Below are 19,680 nucleotides of genomic sequence, written 5' to 3'. Positions count from 1 at the left end.
CTAGGGCCCTAGTTGTGCATATTTTGGGAGGAACCGATCGGTGAACAAGATGGCCACCAGGCAGCCACCTTTAATTTTGATAGTTTAAGATTGTTACCGCTATTTCTCAGAAAGTACATTCTCTCTCAAATTTCATATGTAATTTACCCTAGGGCCCTTGTTTTGCATATTGCATTTTGGGACCGATGGGTCAAGAAGATGTCCGCAAGAGAGCCATCTTGGATTTTGATTGTTCAAGTTTGTAACCGCTATTTCTCAGAAAGTGCCAAAGGGATTTCTTTCAAATTTCACATGTATGTTCTCCTAAGACCCTAGTTGCGCGTAATGCATTTTAGGACCGATCTGTCAACAAGACGGCCGCCAGGCAGCCATCTTGGATTTTTGATAGTTAAAGTTTGTTATCGCTATTTCTCAGAAAGTACTGAAGGTATCCCCTAGGACCCTAGTTGTGCATAATGCATTTTAGGACTGATCAGTCAACAAGACGGCCGCCAGGCAGCCATCTTGGATTTTGACAATTAAAGTTTGTTATATAACTCAAAAAGTACTGAAAAGATCTTTCTCAAATCTCATATGTAGTAATATGTAGTAAACGTTTGAAAAGCAGCGGAGAAAAGATCTCTCTTTCCATTGTCAGACGTAGATCATTCTTTGATGGGCACCAAGATCCCTCTAGGATCTCTTGTTTAATCTATAGCTGTGTTACCTTTCTAAGTTTTTCTATATTGTTGATAGATCCGAAATCACTGTTGCCCATGGTCCGACCTACAGCGGCATTTCAATTTAAAACACTTACATCCCAAAGAAATGGAAACAACACTAAAGATGCTTTGTTAATGTCAACAGTGGTTTAATTTTACACTTTTATTTTCGGATTTGATTACAGTGTAAAATTCAAACAAGACAACACAGCTTAAAGACCACGTCGTTACACGTAACATGAACGAAATAAGTTATATTTCGAAAGGCTTCAACACACACCTTTCAAATCACATACATAATTTATCACATTATGATTGAACATTATAAAGTTAAATATAAAAAAAATCAGCCACAAAGTCAACATGTAAGATTACATTAAAAAAACTCCTGCATATAACATTATTCAACAGAATTATACTAACTATTCGCACCTCACCTTTGTAATACGTTTTCTTCTTTAATTGTAAAATATATCTCTACATTACTTTAATACATTATAATGGGAATAAATACAAATTTAAATAATAAAATAGTACAATTTGTTGTGTTTTATTTACTACGCTACCTGCAATTCGTAGCTATGCAATTCTGATGGATTAATATGCAGAATGTATCAACTTGGTAACTGTTAATAATTTTAAAATCTTCGTTTATCACGCCAACTATTACACAGAAAACATCAATATTAAAGACGAATAAATATCTTAATATTTTGAAATAATGCATTCCCTAATCTAGTTTAATTCATACTGAAATTCGTAATTTCTTTTACATTAATTGTTTTCCATTTGTAATTTATGGACAAAATGTTTATATAGTATCCGTGTCATTTTCGTATATAAAACTTACAATACATTGACTAATTATACACTAACCTTGTATCTATTTGCCCAACAACATACTCCCTATGCCGCCTAATAAAACGCCTTTCGCCAGCGCTTTGATAGGGTTCGGCTTTGGTTGTGGGTGATGTTCCTTGTGTTGAGGTGGGGGATGGTGAGGATGGTGAGGAGAGTGGTCTGCTTTAGTAACCTGTATAATAGCATCGCCAGTGTGAATATGAGTGTCATGTAGACCCCCTAACAAACTGTCTTTGTTTAGAGCGTCATTTACTAACAGTTTATCTGCAATATGTTGATTATTTATAGCATCATTAATAAGAAGGTTTTGTGCTATGTTCTTTTTCACAGCGTTATTGATCAGAATCTTGTCAGTAAGATGAAGATCGGGTTGTAGTGGAGCGATAGGCTCCGGTAAAGGAATATTGTCTAACGCATTGTGGATACGTTCAGCTTGTTTCACAACTTTCTTCATAATCGTTTGTTGCTTTTTAATCTTGTTAATTTTCTTCTTCTCATTCCTTCTGATTTTCTTGATGTTTAATGGATCGCCACCAATTAAAATGTTGTTATGAAGATGACTAAGTGGTTCTGGTAGAGGAATCAAATCCATTGCTTTGTCAACAAGTTTAGCTTGTTTGGCAATCTTTTTGACAAGTTTCTGGTGCTTTTTAATTTGTTTGATCGCTTTTTTGTCCTGCTTTGCGATTTGTTTGTTGATATTTAAAGCACCGTCGAGAAGATGGTCTTCAGCAACATGATGATCCAAATGCAGAGGGGAAATCGGAGAGGAGACACCAATAATATCGTAGGGTGAACCAATACCATGTAATCCACTCATGATGTCATGTGGTCCACCCATGACGTCATGTAATCCACTCATGACGTCATGCGGGTTTCCTATGATTTGTCCTTGTTTAACAGCTTTCCGAAGCATCCTTTGTTGCTTTCGTATCTGCTTTCTTGCCCGCTTCTCCTGTCTGAACTGCTTTCTGGCCTTACGTAATCCTTTCTTTATCTGCCTATTCGCCCGTAAGGACTCTCTTGTACCAATAGCTATATTCTGGTTCATAATTTCCCGAGTAACAGGGTCAATCTCTGGACGTTTAGGGCCCAATCCCGTTGGTAGAAGTCCTTGGTGTTCATTCAACAAGGACTCTAAAGGGCTTGGCATTAACAAAGGATCAACAAGGTCAGGATGCATTAGGTCTAAGGGTACCGGTGCGAACTCTGAGACATGCAGTCCGGGAGACAGTAGTGGATCCTTGGCTAGTTGTCGCATCGCCTTATTTAACATTCGTCTTTGTTTCCTTGGCGACGCTCCTTCTGGTAGTACGGCACCATAGATATCTGTACAACATTGGATATACTCGTATTACAATTTACACTGTATAGTAGTGCAGGATTATAGTTACAAATGATTTTATTTTCTAGTGTTACTGGAGACGTGCTTACTTAATTAAAATTGACATTGAGCAAATGAGCTGTCATATCCATACTCACGAATTACAATGTACCATCGAAATCAACCAACCTTTTCAGAATTACAATCCTTACAGTGCATAAGTTTTCATTATAAAAAAAGTTGAATAAGAGCTCAAATGGATTCTGGCAGTAGTGACAAAATCCTTATCTTTATGTCTACATTACAGTAATAAGCGCACACATGGTCACACCAAGAGCTAAGTTATGGTCTACCATGTCATTCGATACGTTTAGTGTCATTAGTAATTATAAAGTGAATTATATAAATACGTGTCCTTCTAAACATACATAAGGCATACAAACAGATATTTTACATTGCATACATAATGTAATGTAACTATTGTGTTATGGTATTATCCATGTTTGTATGGCCATTTAAATGATTTTCACAGCTAAATTCATCAAACCTGGTGGTGTTTAATAGATTACTGAAAAAACATCACTGTACTATCAGAGAACCAATAATATACCTACCACGGAATTATTTGAAACCATAAAAGAAGGGACCAGCAATATTTCTTGTTATATAGTAAATATATAGTGTTATTACATACAATAATGACCTTCTAGTGTCATAACAGTATATTAGCCGGACAGACCTGTCAAACATAATGACCTTGACTGACACGTGCAGTGTTTTTATGGACTAGTGTGTCTATATATAGCTCAGGTACGGATCCACTAACATGAGCTTAGTATTTTTATTATCGTTCTGCAGTAAACTTATATTTAATAATCTTATAATTTTTTTTTCAAATAATTCGTATACGACAGGAATACTTTTGTATTGACCCAGTGTTACCCGACATATAAACAGCGATGCTGCTGATTTGACCCATATGTATTATCAGAGATACTGTTACATCAAGAGTGATTTGAATAAATCATCTACATTGTACATAAGACGCTTGATCTTCTCTGGTTTGTTCCTTTTTATGTTTATGTAAATGTCATCCTAAACCCACTATACATTACGAGCATAACGAGTATATACCTATATTATAAGTCCACTGTACATAACGAGTATATACCTATATCATAAGTCCACTGTACATAACGAGTATATACCTATATCATAAGTCCACTGTACATAACGAGTATATACCTATATCATAAGTCCACTGTACATAACGAGTATATACCTATATCATAAGTCCACTGTACATAACGAGTATATACCTATATCATTATTATATGGGTCAAAGATATAACATCAACGATATGACCGGGTAAGACAGGATTTTATTACAGCAATACTCTTTATACTTACATGGTATGACGCAAAGGATGAACAAAGATCGGATTGGTGACTTCAGTTTGGTCATGGTAGGTTTCTGCAAGTGAAAGTAGGAACATTTTAACTGGTTGCTATTGACTAATAGCCTTCGGTTTCAGATTTGGATATGAAATGAAGTAGCTAACTTATATACACTGTAAAATTATAATACATACGTTAAATTTTGTTCAAAACTCTACAAAACAATTCCTAGAAAAGCAAATAATGTGTCGAAGAATATAAATTAGCTGATAAATAAGACCTAGCGATGATTATTACAACAGAATATATGTAAGTATAGAATGTATGTGTAACAGAATGTGTGCAATAGTCATTTTTACTAACGTGATACAGGTAGAGAAATTAAATCGTAACGAGTATGAACGTTTTTATTACAATATAAACATTTAGTTCAAGGGAACAGGATGTGCACAATGCTTATTCGGTCGAAAATAATAATAAAAGAATGCAAAATAAAACCTTGAGAAACTTGAGAATAATGGACTCAGCTGTATCAAATTATTCCCTTAACGGTATTAAAGTTGGATTTTGCGTTTTACTTTTACATTATAATTTACTACCTATATATTGGATAATGATAAAACAACAACACTACAAGCATAGTAATAACCTGTCCACTGCTGATCCCGAACCTGATAGGCAATCTATAGTGTACGTCTCGGAGGGAATGTGTATAGATCTGTTAGTGATTAGAACACGATCGTGAACAACTCCGTCAGAAGGATATTAGTACACTTTACTGCATCAAGTAGTGGGGAATCTAGCCATATATGGCCTGTATCAGAATGTAAACAATTAGATAGGTGAACAATGTGTTGTAATACTGCATATAGCCTTATGTTCTGCAAGATATATCTACCCATATAATTAATATATTTTAACGCCTATAAATATGTAAAACTTTGTAGCTTAATCACATTCAAAATCCTAATTAATTTGAACAAAAATAGCATGACGGTATTGTTATATGGTCGTATTACCAGTAGTAATCTGTAAGAGAAAGGTCGATATAGATATTACATCACTTCGCTAAGCCGTGATAGTCGGCCCTAAAGTTACCATGTAACGTCATTCTGTTCTGATTTATGTCACAATTAAGTTCTTACGTTGGTAAGAAAGATTGATGAGCTTTACACATGCATGTCTAGTATCTGAATACGGCAACAAAAAGGTTGATAAGGACAACTTCTGTACTGATCACCTTCTAGTTTGCATGACTTAGAATTAACAACTGTTGTTATAATAATGAGAGAGATAATGGAACGTTATTATGGGTCATCAAAGAGATTTGTTTTCCGAGTTTGTCAAAAATACAAATGTGTAGTATCCCAGAACACGCATTTGACCTTCACACATGCAAGACACCGCATACACGGGAGGCTGTCCTTAAATGACCCTGACAGTTGACGTTAATATGATAAATCAACTCAAACCAAAGTATCAGCAATGCTGACAAATTACTGTATAATGGTACAATGGACAATGTATGCAGGAGAAGAGGGTAGTATAAACTTACCAGGACTGTGTCCAACTATCTGTAGGTACGTGTTGTTTGGTCGAGTAAGTTTGAATTGTCCATAACCAGATTCACTCATTTATTTATACCCAGTAAACGGGAAAATCGAGATCCATCATCAGATTCATTGTTCCCTATAGGTGTCGGCTGACGTAAAAATCTTAACCTGGACAGTATTGATGTCCATAGCCGATTGGTCAGTAATCGGAGGTCGTGACCTTGTGACGTCAGAACGGTGTGTCTGGCCGCTATCATACGTCAATCATTGCCATCCACCAATGGAGGATACTTGACACCATAGGTATTAACCTTAGTCTTAAGTCGGCCATTATATTCTGACCGACACATTGGTCAGGTGTTAAAAAGTGACGATTGGTGTGGTCAAGGGGATCACGAATTAGTGGTGGCGACAAAAAATGAAATCTATAAGTTTTACAAAATCGTGATAAAGAAGAATGACGATTTCTATATATGACACTCTAGTTCTCTAAATGCACATATTTTATGGTGATTTCATTTCAGGTCTATTTGCGTCACGAATTATTGATCGTGAAAACAGACGAAATCTATACATCTTGCAAAACAATTTTTTTAAAACCAACAACAACAAATTGACTTTAAACTGCAAATGCACAAGTTTTCGGGCTTTTTTAACATCAAAATTATTACGTTAACATACAATTTTGTCTAATGCATATTGTAAAAAGTCACTCCATCGTCCCTACATCCCCTTGACTTTCAATGTTTGTTTTGTGATTTACGTAACTTCTGCTTACTACGTCGATTTATTCTGTTTCTATTGTGTGTGAGTTTCATGAATACAGAGAAGGATGTAATGGAGATTCTTTGTTTTTTATTAATAACAATTATAGTTCAAAAATTGGGATGAACACTTTTCACGCAATATTAAATTATTTTTTCACGAGTGCGAAATATAACGTATTGCCAATGATAATATTCTATTTATTACATTTTACGTCTCTGTCTTACTGATACCAGTACTATCTGTTGCGACACCTATCAACTCCCCTTTATGTATTTCTTAATCCTAATATGGAATGAAAATTGAAGAAAATGAACATAAAAAAAGTATTCCCGCCAAATTTTCGGCGTGAAAAATTCTACATTATATATTTCACCATAAAACTGAATTGATATTATATATGACGTCACAGATTATAGTGCTGCTCGATCATTCTGCTTTTTTTAAATCTTTATTTTTCTATTTACATTTCTTTACATGTCTTTATTCTTATGAGTTCTCATATCAGCATCTTGTGTCATGATATACACATTGTATATTCAATTGATTTTTTATTTAATTTAAAGTTTATTTAATAGAAATATGTTTAAATTCTCCAAAAAATTTTAATTACCTTTTTTAAGTTTTTAAAACAATGTAAAAATCAGCTTCCTCTTGTAAGTAGTGAAACATGAATGAATAATTGGCTTGATGAATACCGGAAGTATGGTTCCAACTTTTACATTCAAATGTCTGATTATACTTCAACTAATTATTAACGTTTTGTAGTTAAATATTATGTCAGAAACTTGATTAAGGGGATTTGAAATTGAAGACTCCTTCAATGTCTGTGTGTGTGGAACTCGTATGTGGCATGTTTTATCTATAGGAGGGCATCATTAGTATATAATGCTAGTACACTGTACAATAATTTTGGATGGTGTATAAAGAACACGATTGGAGACTTTTGACTGTATTCAATGAAAGAAAACACACTTCCTGTTGTTAAAAAATATGTAAACGACTTATTTTATGATGAAAATATGTCATTAGGACATCCTATAGAAAAACATGTAATATCAAGCTATGCTGATCAAGCTTATTGTAAACAAACTTATTGTAAACAAACTCATTCTCAAGTGAGATTTTATTTTATTTCGCGTATATCGTAAAACACCTCGATGTTGTTAAAAATATTTACATTTTTGTACGTTTCTTGATTCAAACATATTGTATTGTCAAAATAAAAGAGAAAGGATCGGGCAAAGGTTATTTCAGTTTATAAATAAAAATCCTCTCCTAACATACAACTACAAACAATAGACAACATACCTACGTTCTAAACAATATCAACACACATTAAATACAAATATTTAGCTTTTGATAAAAGCAAATTTTTTACTGGACTTCATGTATTGATGCACGTGTCCGAAAATACGTTGGTGTATATCATCAGCTTATAGGTCGCTACCACGTAAAAAAACTTTCAAATTTATATCAACATTTTAAGTTTCTTAACGAATAAAAAAAATTCTGCTATTTACATACACATTACATTGGAAGCAAAAGCTCTCATTACTACTACCACAGATACAGTTTGGACTCTGGGTGAGATTTACTCGTTATAAGTAAATCTTTAACTAGTCTATAGATTTCATGATTTCCTATGTGTAATATTTGTATTTCTGCCACCTAAAATGTAATAAGCTGGACATTTTTCACTAGAATTACTATTACGTGATGTACATTTTAAACATGTATAAAAAGTAGAATAAAAAGCGTTTCGATCGAGAAATTAAAACTTCGTAAATATGTCATTCAACAAAAAAGGTTACATTTTACAGTACATGGTGTTATATCTATACTACTAAAATGACGTTAGGCAGGAGTCCCACTGTTGAATGTACTTTTTAACATATTTGAACTATCGCTCTATCATTTGGCTTCTCAGAGTCGTAATTAAACATGTATTGTCGCTCTCATGAGGGCATTATCTTCCTAAGTGTGATTTTTGGACTGTAACGTCATCCATCACATGACTATCACCGTGGCAGTCATACAGAAGGCGACGTTAGGGCGTCGGTAGGATTGTTAACTGGGGGATCCATATAATTCAAAAATAGTCAATGAATATATTTCACCTTCGTGTCCCGTAAATGTTTGAACAGTAGGTGGTCGTGCTGTCTATAGTCTAAATCGACATGAAGGTCACTGCTTCGGTAACAATGTTAATGCCGTTTTAGTCGTTTGATTATAATTGGGTCACATCGCATTATTGCGTGTGGTATATTATAAGACTTCTAGATATGAAGAATAGAGAGGTTCTACTCGAGGGTCAAAAATTGCCCGAGCACAAACATTTTATAATCATGATGGTAGAATATTTCTGTCGTTCCTGTCCACATATGAAATGGTATTTGTTTCCTATAAGTTATTATTACAGATATCCTTCCATTTTAATTTGTACGGCAATACGTTATATACTCCAAACATGAAAAATTTTGCCGGGAAATATTTTTTTATCATATTTAGCTGACGTCGTGTCGTCACACGGTTACATTTTTACGTAACCGTGTAATACAACTTAGGATATCGTGAATGTTTTGAAAGATGTAAACCAGTATAAAACCCGCAGGTATTACAGAAAATATTATCAAACCAAACTACTACACATTTTAACATACCATTGGAGAAGTTGATGAAATAACGCAGCGGTATAAGAATGATTAAAATCAATATACGCTACTAAATGTTGTATATTTTTAGCTCACCTGGTCCGAAGGACCAAGGTGAGCTTATGCCATACCGTGGCGTCCGGCGTCCGTCGTCCGTCGTCCGTCGTCCGTCGTCCGTCGTCCGTCGTCCGTCCGTCCGTCCGTCCGTCAACAATCGACTTCTTCTCCATAACCGCTGGTCGGATTTCAACAAAATTTGGCTGGTAGCATCCTTATGGGCTACTAACTGAAAATTGTACAAATGATGGGTCTGACCCCCCAGGGGCCTGAGGAGCGGGGCCAAAAGGGGTCAATTTGGCTATTTCCATATAAACGACTTCTTCTCTGAAACCAAGCATGGGATAGCACCCATAATGCAATGGTAGCATCCTTATAGGGTGGGGATTCAAAATTGTACAAATGATGGGGCTGACCCCCCGGGGGCCTGAGGGGCGGGGTCAAATGGGGTCCATTTGGCTATTTCCATATAAACGACTTCTTCTCTGAAACCAAGCATGGGATAGCACCCATAATGCAATGGTAGCATCCTTATAGGGTGGGGATTCAAAATTGTACAAATGATGGGGCTGACCCCCCGGGGGCCTGAGGGGCGGGGTCAAATGGGGTCAATTTGGCTATTTCCATATAAACGACTTCTTCTCTGAAACTAAGCATGAGATAGCACTCATAATGCAATGGTAGTATCGTTATAGGGTAGGGATTAAAAATTGTACAAATGATGTGGCTGACCCCCCGGGGGCCTGAGGGGCGGGGTCAAAAGGGGTCAATTTGGCTATTTCCATATAAACGACTTCTTCTCTGAAACCAAGCATGGGATAGCACCCATAATGCAATGGTAGCATCCTTATAGGGTGGGGATTCAAAATTGTACAAATGATGGGGCTGACCCCGGGGGCCTGAGGGGCGGGGTCAAATGGGGTCAATTTGGCTATTTCCATATTAACAACTTCTTCTCTGAAACTAAGCATGAGATAGCACTCATAATGCAATGGTAGTATCTTTATAGGTTGGGGATTCAAAATTGTACAAATGATGTGGCTGACCCCCGGGGGGCCTGAGGGGCGGGGTCAAAAGGGTTCAATTTGGCTATTTCCATATAAACGACTTCTTCTCTGAAACCAAGCATGGGATAGCACCCATAATGCAATGGTAGCATCCTTATAGGATGGGGATTCAAAATTGTACAAATGATGGGGCTGACCCCCAGGGGGCCTGAGGGGCGGGGTCAAAAGGGGCCAATTTGGCTATTTCCATATAAACGACTTCTTCTCTGAAACTAAGCATGGTATAGCACCCATAATGCAATGGTAGCATATTTATAGGGTGGGGATTCAAAATTGTGCAAATGATGGGGCTGACCCCCAGGGGGCCTGAGGGGCGGGGTCGAAAGTGGCCAATTTGGCTATTTCCATATAAACGACTTCTTCTCTGAAACTAAGCACGGTATAGCACCCATAATACAATGGTAGTATCCTTATAGTGTGGGAATTGAAAATTGTGCAAATGATAGGGCTGACCCCCCGGGGGCCTGAGGGGCGGGGTCAAAAGTGGTCAATTTCCATATAAATGACTTTCTCTGCAACTTAACATGGGATTACGCTCATAATGCAATGGTTACATCCTTATAGGGTTTGGATTCAAAATTTTGCAAATGATGGGGCTGACCCCCCGGGGGCCTGAAGGGTGGGGTCAATTTAGCTATTTCCATATAAACGACTTCTTCTCTGCAACTAAGAATGGAAGAGCACTTATAATGCTATGGTAGCATCCTTATAGGGTTGGGATTTGAAATTGTACAAATGATAGGGCTGACCCCCGTGGCCATAGACGGCAATAGATGCGAGGTCAAAAAGGTCAATTAGGCTACTACTTTCATATAAATTACTTTGTCCTCTGAACCTATGTATTGGATAGCATATTTGTATGGTATCAATAGCATCATTGTATGGTTGTGATTCAAAATTAAATTTTGGGAGTCAATTTTGCTTATTTTTCTAATTGTCTGAGTCTTGTGATAATTACTAACAAAAAACCAGGTGAGCGATACAGGCCCTCTGGGCCTATAAATGTTATATTTTTTTAAAGATTAAGATACCTATATTTGTCTATCGTTCTTATCCATTTGGCATGTCAACCTATTCGATCACATTGTCATAACGAACACCAGTAACTTATCCTTTCGCCTTTGGCATTATCGGCGTCCTGTTATTCTCGTTATAGACCAACAATTACACCGAACATAACCCCGATCATATAGCCATCAACATTAACCACAAACATGGAGAATTTGGAAGGTGATTGATGACATGGATAGTTTACAGGCTGCCAGGACGGCCTTGAATAATGGGATGGCGTCAGTCGAGTTAGTGGTATGTGGAAATGTTCAATGTTATGCAGTTTTACATTAGTTACGATGTAGTTATGTATTTTCGCGTGGAGAAAATATAAAATAGGATTATAATAATAATAATTCGTCACCTTGTCAGTTAGATAAACTATACATGTTATCTTGCATGCCACTGTTTCCATTCTATTTACGGAAATTTAAGTTCGCGGGAATATAAAAGATCAAGATGTTTCATACATATGTCTACTTCAATGTTTATATAATTAAGATATGCGAACTAATCTACTTTCCTGTGATAAAATATTTAAAACATTACCATAATGGATTGTTTTTTGTAACATACATAAATACTTCATTCCAGACGTTAAAGAAAGTGATGTTGGACGAATGACTTTTTTATTTATTTGTTCGTTTATAAAAGTGATGTTGGACGAATGACTTTTTTATTTATTTGTTCGTTTATAAAAGTGATGTTGGACGAATGACTTTTTTATTTATTTGTTCGTTTATAAAAGTGATGTTGGACGAATGACTTTTTTATTTATTTGTTCGTTTATAAAAGTGATGTTGGACGAATGACTTTTTTCTTTATTTGTTCGTTTATAAAAGTGATGTTGGACGAATGACTTTTTTATTTATTTGTTCGTTTATAAAAAGTGATGTTGGACGAATGACTTTTTTATTTATTTGTTCGTTTATAAAAGTGATGTTGGACGAATGACTTTTTTATTTATTTGTTCGTTTATAAAAGTGATGTTGGACGAATGACTTTTTTATTTATTTGTTCGTTTATAAAAGTGATGTTGGACGAATGACTTTTTTCTTTATTTGTTCGTTTATAAAAGTTTTGTTCGTTTATAAAAGTGATGTTGGACGAATGACTTTTTTATTTATTTGTTCGTTTATAAAAATGTTGGACGAATGACGTTTTTCTTTATTTGTTCGTTTATAAAAGTGATGTTGGACGAATGACTTTTTTCTTTATTTGTTCGTTTATAAAAGTGATGTTGGACGAATGACTTTTTTATTTATTTGTTCGTTTATAAAAGTGATGTTGGACGAATGACTTTTTTCTTTATTTGTTCGTTAATAAAAGTGATGTTGGACGAATGACTTTTTTATTTATTTGTTCGTTTATAAAAGTGATGTTGGACGAATGACTTTTTTATTTATTTGTTCGTTTATAAAAGTGATGTTGGACGAATGACTTTTTTATTTATTTGTTCGTTTATAAAAGTGATGTTGGACGAATGACTTTTTTATTTATTTGTTCGTTTATAAAAGTGATGTTGGACGAATGACTTTTTTATTTATTTGTTCGTTTATAAAAGTGATGTTGGACGAATGACTTTTTTATTTATTTGTTCGTTTATAAAAGTGATGTTGGACGAATGACTTTTTTATTTATTTGTTCGTTTATAAAAGTGATGTTGGACGAATGACTTTTTTATTTATTTGTTCGTTTATAAAAGTGATGTTGGACGAATGACTTTTGTGTTTATTTGTTTTAATAGGTTTTACGTTCTATCAACAAGTCAATTCAGGGCTGTCTCCGATGTATGTGAATTTCTCTACGCTTTAGAATCCTGCGGTATCACGAAGGACATATTACACACTACTTGTAGTAATAAAAGTACTGAAAGTCATCATTTTTGTATTGATATCAAAAACTTACGAGTGTCTATACGGGGACAATCGTCCTATTACGATTTCAGATCAAATACATAACTACATTGATAATTGTCCATTAAGTCCAAAACAATGTGAAGTTTAGACTAAGCCAATCAAAAATGATGTTGAAAAAAGGTACGCCATATTTGACTGGCTAAGTCTAAACCAAAGTCTAAGATTCTTTTATAATCCTGAAGCAAGGAAAACATGCAGTATCGCACAGAATAAAAAATATATCTTAATATTATTTTAAATAATTTTAATTTCATACAAAAACAACATAACCATATTAACAGCTGTAAAGTATAGGTAATAACATATTAAACAAGAATGGCTATCTATTTACAGTTGGTGATGAATGCATGAACTATATACAATTATGTACGGTGTATATAAACAGGACAATGATGTATATAACAATACACATTGATACAGTCATTTAGTACTCTGTATTAACATGATCTATATACAATTATGTATGGTGTATATAAACAGGACAATGATGTATATAACAACACACATTGATACAGCCACTTGGTATTCTGTATTAACATGAACTATATACAATTCTGTATGGTGTATATAACAACACACATTGATACAGCCATTTGGTATTCTGTATTAACATGATCTATATACAATTATGTATGGTGTATATAAACAGGACAATGATGTATATAACAACACACATTGATACAGCCACTTGGTATTCTGTATTAACATGAACTATATACAATTATGTATGGTGTATATAAACAGGACAATGATGTATATAACAACACACATTGATACAGCCATTTGGTATTCTGTATTAACATGATCTATATACAATTATGTATGGTGTATATAAACAGGACAATGATGTATATAACAACACACATTGATACAGCCACTTGGTATTCTGTATTAACATGATCTATATACAATTATGTATGGTGTATATAAACAGGACAATGATGTATATAACAACACACATTGATACAGCCATTTGGTATTCTGTATTAACATGATCTATATACAATTATGTATGGTGTATATAAACAGGACAATGATGTATATAACAACACACATTGATACAGCCATTTGGTGGTATGGTGTGAGCGCCTTTTGATTAAGGAAAATACATTGTAAACTTACATGAGTTATCGAATGAAATAATTCTTGGGACGTAAAATCAAGTTGCTTTACATAAGACGTCTTCGGATAGTCTCAGGGCAGTCGGGAGCATTTAGACTAATAGAGTGCCACATGGTATATGAGGAAGACTTGTAATGTTGTCGACAACCAATATTTGTAAAGCAGGTAATCTGCGGAAAAGATTTTATTTAACAGTACTGTTTAACCGTAGAATATGTCCAGGTGATTATTTCTTCAAAGGAATTTCGCTTTAGATTATCTCATCAAATTCAATAAAATTATCAAATGGCGTCAAATCTGTATTTCGAGCTTGCAATGGCATTGGCGATAGTAATTCGGAACAGTTTTAGTTTCCCCCTCTAAGAATAGATTAAGGAATTCAAAATCTAGATTGTACGTAGCAATACACGCCCTGTAGTCTGTACATAAATATTCACTTTTGACGCTAATTTGAAAAAGTAATAATATCAAGCGAAATATTCCGTCAACTGAGTAATTTCCATGACACTCAATTAATTTTAGGTTATATATACGTGGCCATTAAATCTAATATACATATATCAATTTTGATAAATTCCATATATCAATTTTGATAAATTACTATGAATAAAACAAAACAGAAGCACTGGTCGTGTGGACATCCAGATGGCTATTGAAATATTTACGTCCCAGTTCTAGGTGCCTTGAATTAATAGCAATACGTAAGTCATTACATTTAATAATTACTATCACTGATGAGTCGTAGATGAACGTAACTATATTACATTGAGAGATTGCATTAACAAAGAGAGACGATTGCAAGCTCATTGGAAGATTCGATAGCATCACAGTAGAGTTAATGAGACATATCGATATATGGTAAACTGTCCATGTTTACTTCCCTCCGAGTAGGGCCCCTAGACCTCCTATCAGTAGTCCTTGCATCAGACTTTTTACTGGGTTCTGCCTCTTGTGTACATCGCGTCGTGGTGGTGGCGGCGGTCGGTGATGTGGCCCTGTTCTACCAACAACTTTCAAGATTTTATCATCAAGGTGAAAATGATCTCCATGTGCAACTATCTTTCCATTTGTATGACCAATTCCCGCTTCCTTTTTCAAAATCTTCTCTACCTTTTTCACCTTTTTCCTGGCCTTCAGCTCCTTTTTCAGTTTCTTTTTTATGACATTGGTTTTTGCCAATTTTTCTTTGACTGCATTGATACCTTTATCGTGGTGGCGGTCGTCATGGAGATGGTCGCGTTTTCCTGCTATCCCTATCACTCCTGGCCCAATGGAATCGAGGGGATCGGGACCAAGTGGTCCCAGTCCGATCGGGTCAACCCCTCGCCCCACAGATCCAAGACCAAGGGGGTCCAACACTGGACCAAGTAGATCATTATCCCGGATGATATTGACTAAACCAGGTCGTCTTCGTCGTCCTAAAAGAGCCGCATCTGCCAGTGAAGGGCCGCCAATATTGCTGCCGAGTAGTGAAGGGTCAATAAATCCCGTGCCCAGGAGAGTTGGATCCATCAGACCTCGCCTCGCGAGATTGGGATTTAGCAGGGTAGGGTCCATTAGGCCCCGCCCCGCGATATTCGGGTTTACCAGGGTAGGTTCCATTAGACCCCGCCCCGCGAGGTTTGGGTTGACCAATGTTGGGTCCAGAAGACCCCTGTTGACCAGGCCTTGCGTTAGACTTCCCGGAATCTGCATACTGTTTGGCAGACTCGCCAGAGAATTAGCTGCAGCAGGATCTTGCGTGGCGCCAAATTGACCGCCATTGTTTGTAGGGATGAGTTGATCTACTGTCAGACCCGGGGCCACCAGTTGATCCGGTGTAAAACCAAAGTTGAACCTATTCCCGAATTCGTCAGGTACCCCACCTGTCGTCTGTCGCGCGCGGTTTGCTGCGGTGGCTAACTCTCTCTGGACATCAGGAGGTGGAGTCCATCCTCGGCTGAGGAGACTGGCCAGAAGCCTTTCCTGGTTAGCAGCCGAATCCATCGTCTGACCCCAGTTCGGAGTGACGGATGATTGGAAGCCCTGGCCATTAATGCCTTAAACGAAAGAGAGAAAATAAATAACAATTTCACCGAATTTGTGTTAAGATTTTTGTTTTTATCATTTACTCTATCCATAAACGTATATAAGGAATATCTGTTTTGATTGATGTACTTATACGTCAAAGATCATGTTCAGTTTTAAATTTATGATTTAGAGAAAACAAATACAATACATTTTCTTAATGTTAATGGTGAATTTTTTTTTATAAAATATTTGCATAGTTAGGTAACAACAAAACGTCTGTAAACTGGAGATCAGCTGTCATATGTAGATATACCGGTGTTGTCTATGTCACCAATACATCAACTCGGCTTTATATCTAAAATTATGGTTACTGTTGTTTATCAAATAAATCGGTACGTTTGATAACTTATCTTATAGCTCCTGTCACATTGATAAAAAAATACACAGAATAGAATTGTTATTTGTTTTAATCTCAAAAGTGTATTGAGATAGACATGTAAATGTTGTCACATTGATAAGAAAAATGACACAGAAAAAAATTGTTCTTTGTTTTAATCTCAAACGTATATTGAGATAGACATGTAAATGTTTATTTGTAAATGGCCAGTGATTCTGATGGAAGGGTACACTGATATATACGTACACGGTAGAATGAGAAGGAAAACCAGTGGTAACATAGCCTTTCTCTGATAATGGATGGCAGCTCTCTGAAACATAAATCAGGCCGTCATACAATAGACGTGAGTGAGGTGCTCGGTGATTAATGGTGATCTAAGTTGTTGTTTACGAACATGTAGTAACAGTACAGCTACCTATTATACAGGAAATCACATGAGCACAAACATACGGCTTCGATAATAGACCTGATCAAATTGATATGCACTGATTTTCATATTTGCTTCTTGTTTAATCGAATTAGAGTTTGAATTACGATTTTGCCATCATATTGGTATCTGTCAAACAGATAATGTAGTATGACATGATCGAGAAGTCCTGTTTCATTTAGGTATATAAATATTACTGTAGGACTTCGACATGACCTACATGTATACGGACTACTGTATAGATAATTTTAGTCGATTAAATCTGTGATATCCTCGAGATTAAATAACCGCGAATAAAGTTGAGAGAATGAATATAAACAGTATACATCTTACAGCTTAAATCGTTGTTAGAAATGAACAATGGCGCTAGCATTTCTCAGAAAGAATTAAATTATAATTAATATCAAATTGAACATTGCGAAAGTTTGTACTGCAAAATTAAACAACAATACAGACTTTGGTCGCCGACGTGACTTCGCTTTTCAAAGAGTCAACGCATAAAATACTATCATTCAGGAAAGCAGTTATTTTAGTATGAATGCCATTTGGAACTGAAAAATAATCAGCGGTAAAACTTAAAAAAATAATCAGCGGAAATAATTACATAAAATCAAATCGAATAGATAGTTAAAACTAACGAACAAAACTTTGAATATAATTGATCATGAGCCGAGATATGCTGGAATAGGCAATGTACCACTTCAAATGCGTAACACAGATCTTTGTGTTGTTTTGATGTCAGATAAATGTGCAAAAATGAAATCGTGTAAACCATGATATGTGTCACCTTACCTGTGAAGTTTGTGCTGCGGACAAAGTTTGGCTCCTTTGATCAGTTGACCATTCAAGACCGCGGTGTACAGGAGATTGACCACAAAGTTTGGCCTGAAACTATTTTATATTATTGCTGGGATATTTCCTGGTAGATCTTAATGGGAAGATGCCAGCCAATTGTGGCCCGCTATAACCTCATGACGTCACACGGGTCAGTTTATTGACATTGTACACGCGCAACGAGTGACAATATGTACGTTACAGGTGTATAAACGTCCGCGGGTCATTGGAGCATGTCAGTAATTTTCTCGTCAAACATCAGGAAATAATGGGGCAAACCTGGACATCCCATTTTACGTTTTTCTTAATAACAATGATGATTAATTATTTCCTAATTGTATGATTGAATTAACGAGTTATGATTGTTCCACAGTTATAGTTTCTCAGAGATGTTCCGACATATTACCACATACACTCCACCTCTAGGTTGTGACTTCGAACCCCACATGGACAGTTGCCAGGCTCTCCGAGTACTCCGGCTTTCCGATGCCACGTCCTTAAATCGCCCTGGTTTTTGATAGGACGTTAGGGGGATCGGATTTTTTTATCGGAGCAAACTTTCTTTTTGTCAACCACCAGGAGGCAATCTCTTTTTCCCCACAACCCAGAAACAAACGTAGTCATTAATACCTTCAATATATATAAACCCCCGACATTTTTTATAATATTTAAATACAAGTAAAGTGATTTTCACTCAATTTCATTTTTCAAAATTACAGGACAATTATCGGGAATCATTCTTTTTTTTAAATAATGAAGATCAAACTATTTGTTCAGCTCTAGTTCCGAGACAATTTTTTTCTGAGAATTTCGGGAGCAAAATATCCCACCCCTTCCCTCACTCTAATGGAGTTAAATGGTCGATGCCGAAGTAAGAGTAGAAACTACTACTTTTATAGACTACATACATATGGTATGACGTGTATCGACCAAGGGACAGAACCAGCAGCCTACCTGACAGGAGTGGGAGCGTCAAGGGAGACGTTAGCACGGAAGAACTGAATTAGTCAGGAAGAAACACGGTAGATATCAAACGCCCTACATGACAAAGCCAGCAATGTATGAAGCAGGAGGGAAGTTTATGTTAATAAGGCCATTGAATAAATGATAACTTTAAAAATAAAACATTACATATATTTAGAGTGGGGTGTGACGAACATTTGCAGTAATACAACGCTGTACAACATTATTGAGCCGGAATTTTCTTCTGAATAATCTAGTCCGCTAAACCTGCCAATATTATAGCAATATGTGATATAAATACACTGCCCTCCGACAGTTCTGTTACATTTATGTTAAAATTTGCTTACAAATCAATTAATGAGTTAGAGAATATAAAGAATAAGTTCATAAATAATATATATACCGATGCCTGTATTATCAAGGTTTACATATTTCTATATTATATGTATGTAAATATCCATGTGTAACAGAACTTTTGGAAGGCAGTGTAAGTGCAATAGCTTGCAAAAGGACATTTCGATTGTAATTTTGTATACAAAATTGTTTCTAACACTAGTGTCAACTGCATTGTTGACATT

General features: G+C 35.7%; 2 protein-coding genes across 2 annotated transcripts; both read right to left on the bottom strand.

Moving 5' to 3' along the window:
- Window positions 1-825: 825 nt before the first annotated feature.
- LOC138307548 (uncharacterized) lies at window positions 826-5,919 on the bottom strand. The gene is made up of 3 exons (XM_069248349.1): window positions 5,840-5,919; window positions 4,297-4,360; window positions 826-2,891 (listed from the first exon to the last, which is right to left on the bottom strand). Exons 2-3 carry the CDS (start codon window positions 4,349-4,351, stop codon window positions 1,585-1,587), a joined length of 1,362 nt encoding a protein of 453 aa, XP_069104450.1. The 5' UTR covers window positions 4,352-4,360; window positions 5,840-5,919; the 3' UTR covers window positions 826-1,584.
- Window positions 5,920-13,578: 7,659 nt separating this feature from the next.
- Window positions 13,579-18,161, bottom strand: LOC138307970 (uncharacterized). Its single transcript, XM_069248920.1, has 3 exons — window positions 18,098-18,161; window positions 17,125-17,188; window positions 13,579-16,510 (listed from the first exon to the last, which is right to left on the bottom strand). The coding sequence occupies exons 2-3, from the start codon at window positions 17,156-17,158 to the stop codon at window positions 15,345-15,347; spliced, it is 1,200 nt and encodes a 399-aa protein (XP_069105021.1). The 5' UTR covers window positions 17,159-17,188; window positions 18,098-18,161; the 3' UTR covers window positions 13,579-15,344.
- Between the last annotated feature and the right edge of the window lie 1,519 nt (window positions 18,162-19,680).

This window comes from Argopecten irradians, chromosome 14 (assembly GCF_041381155.1).
Source record: "Argopecten irradians isolate NY chromosome 14, Ai_NY, whole genome shotgun sequence".
NCBI lineage: Eukaryota > Metazoa > Mollusca > Bivalvia > Pectinida > Pectinidae > Argopecten > Argopecten irradians.
The sequence above is the reverse complement of the archived record's forward strand: the minus strand, read 5'-3'. Positions and strand labels throughout refer to the sequence as shown.

Bases quoted from the DNA above. Each gene is read 5' to 3' on its own strand.
- LOC138307970 (XM_069248920.1), bottom strand. From the start codon at position 17,158: ATGTTACCACTGGTTTTCCTTCTCATTCTACCGT. The intron at 16,511-17,124 runs GTACGTATATAT...CTTTCGTTTAAG, and splicing joins TTTCCTTCTCATTCTACCGT to GCATTAATGGCCAGGGCTTC.
- LOC138307548 (XM_069248349.1), bottom strand. From the start codon at position 4,351: ATGACCAAACTGAAGTCACCAATCCGATCTTTGTTCATCCTTTGCGTC. The intron at 2,892-4,296 runs GTAAGTATAAAG...AATGTTGTACAG, and splicing joins CATCCTTTGCGTCATACCAT to ATATCTATGGTGCCGTACTA.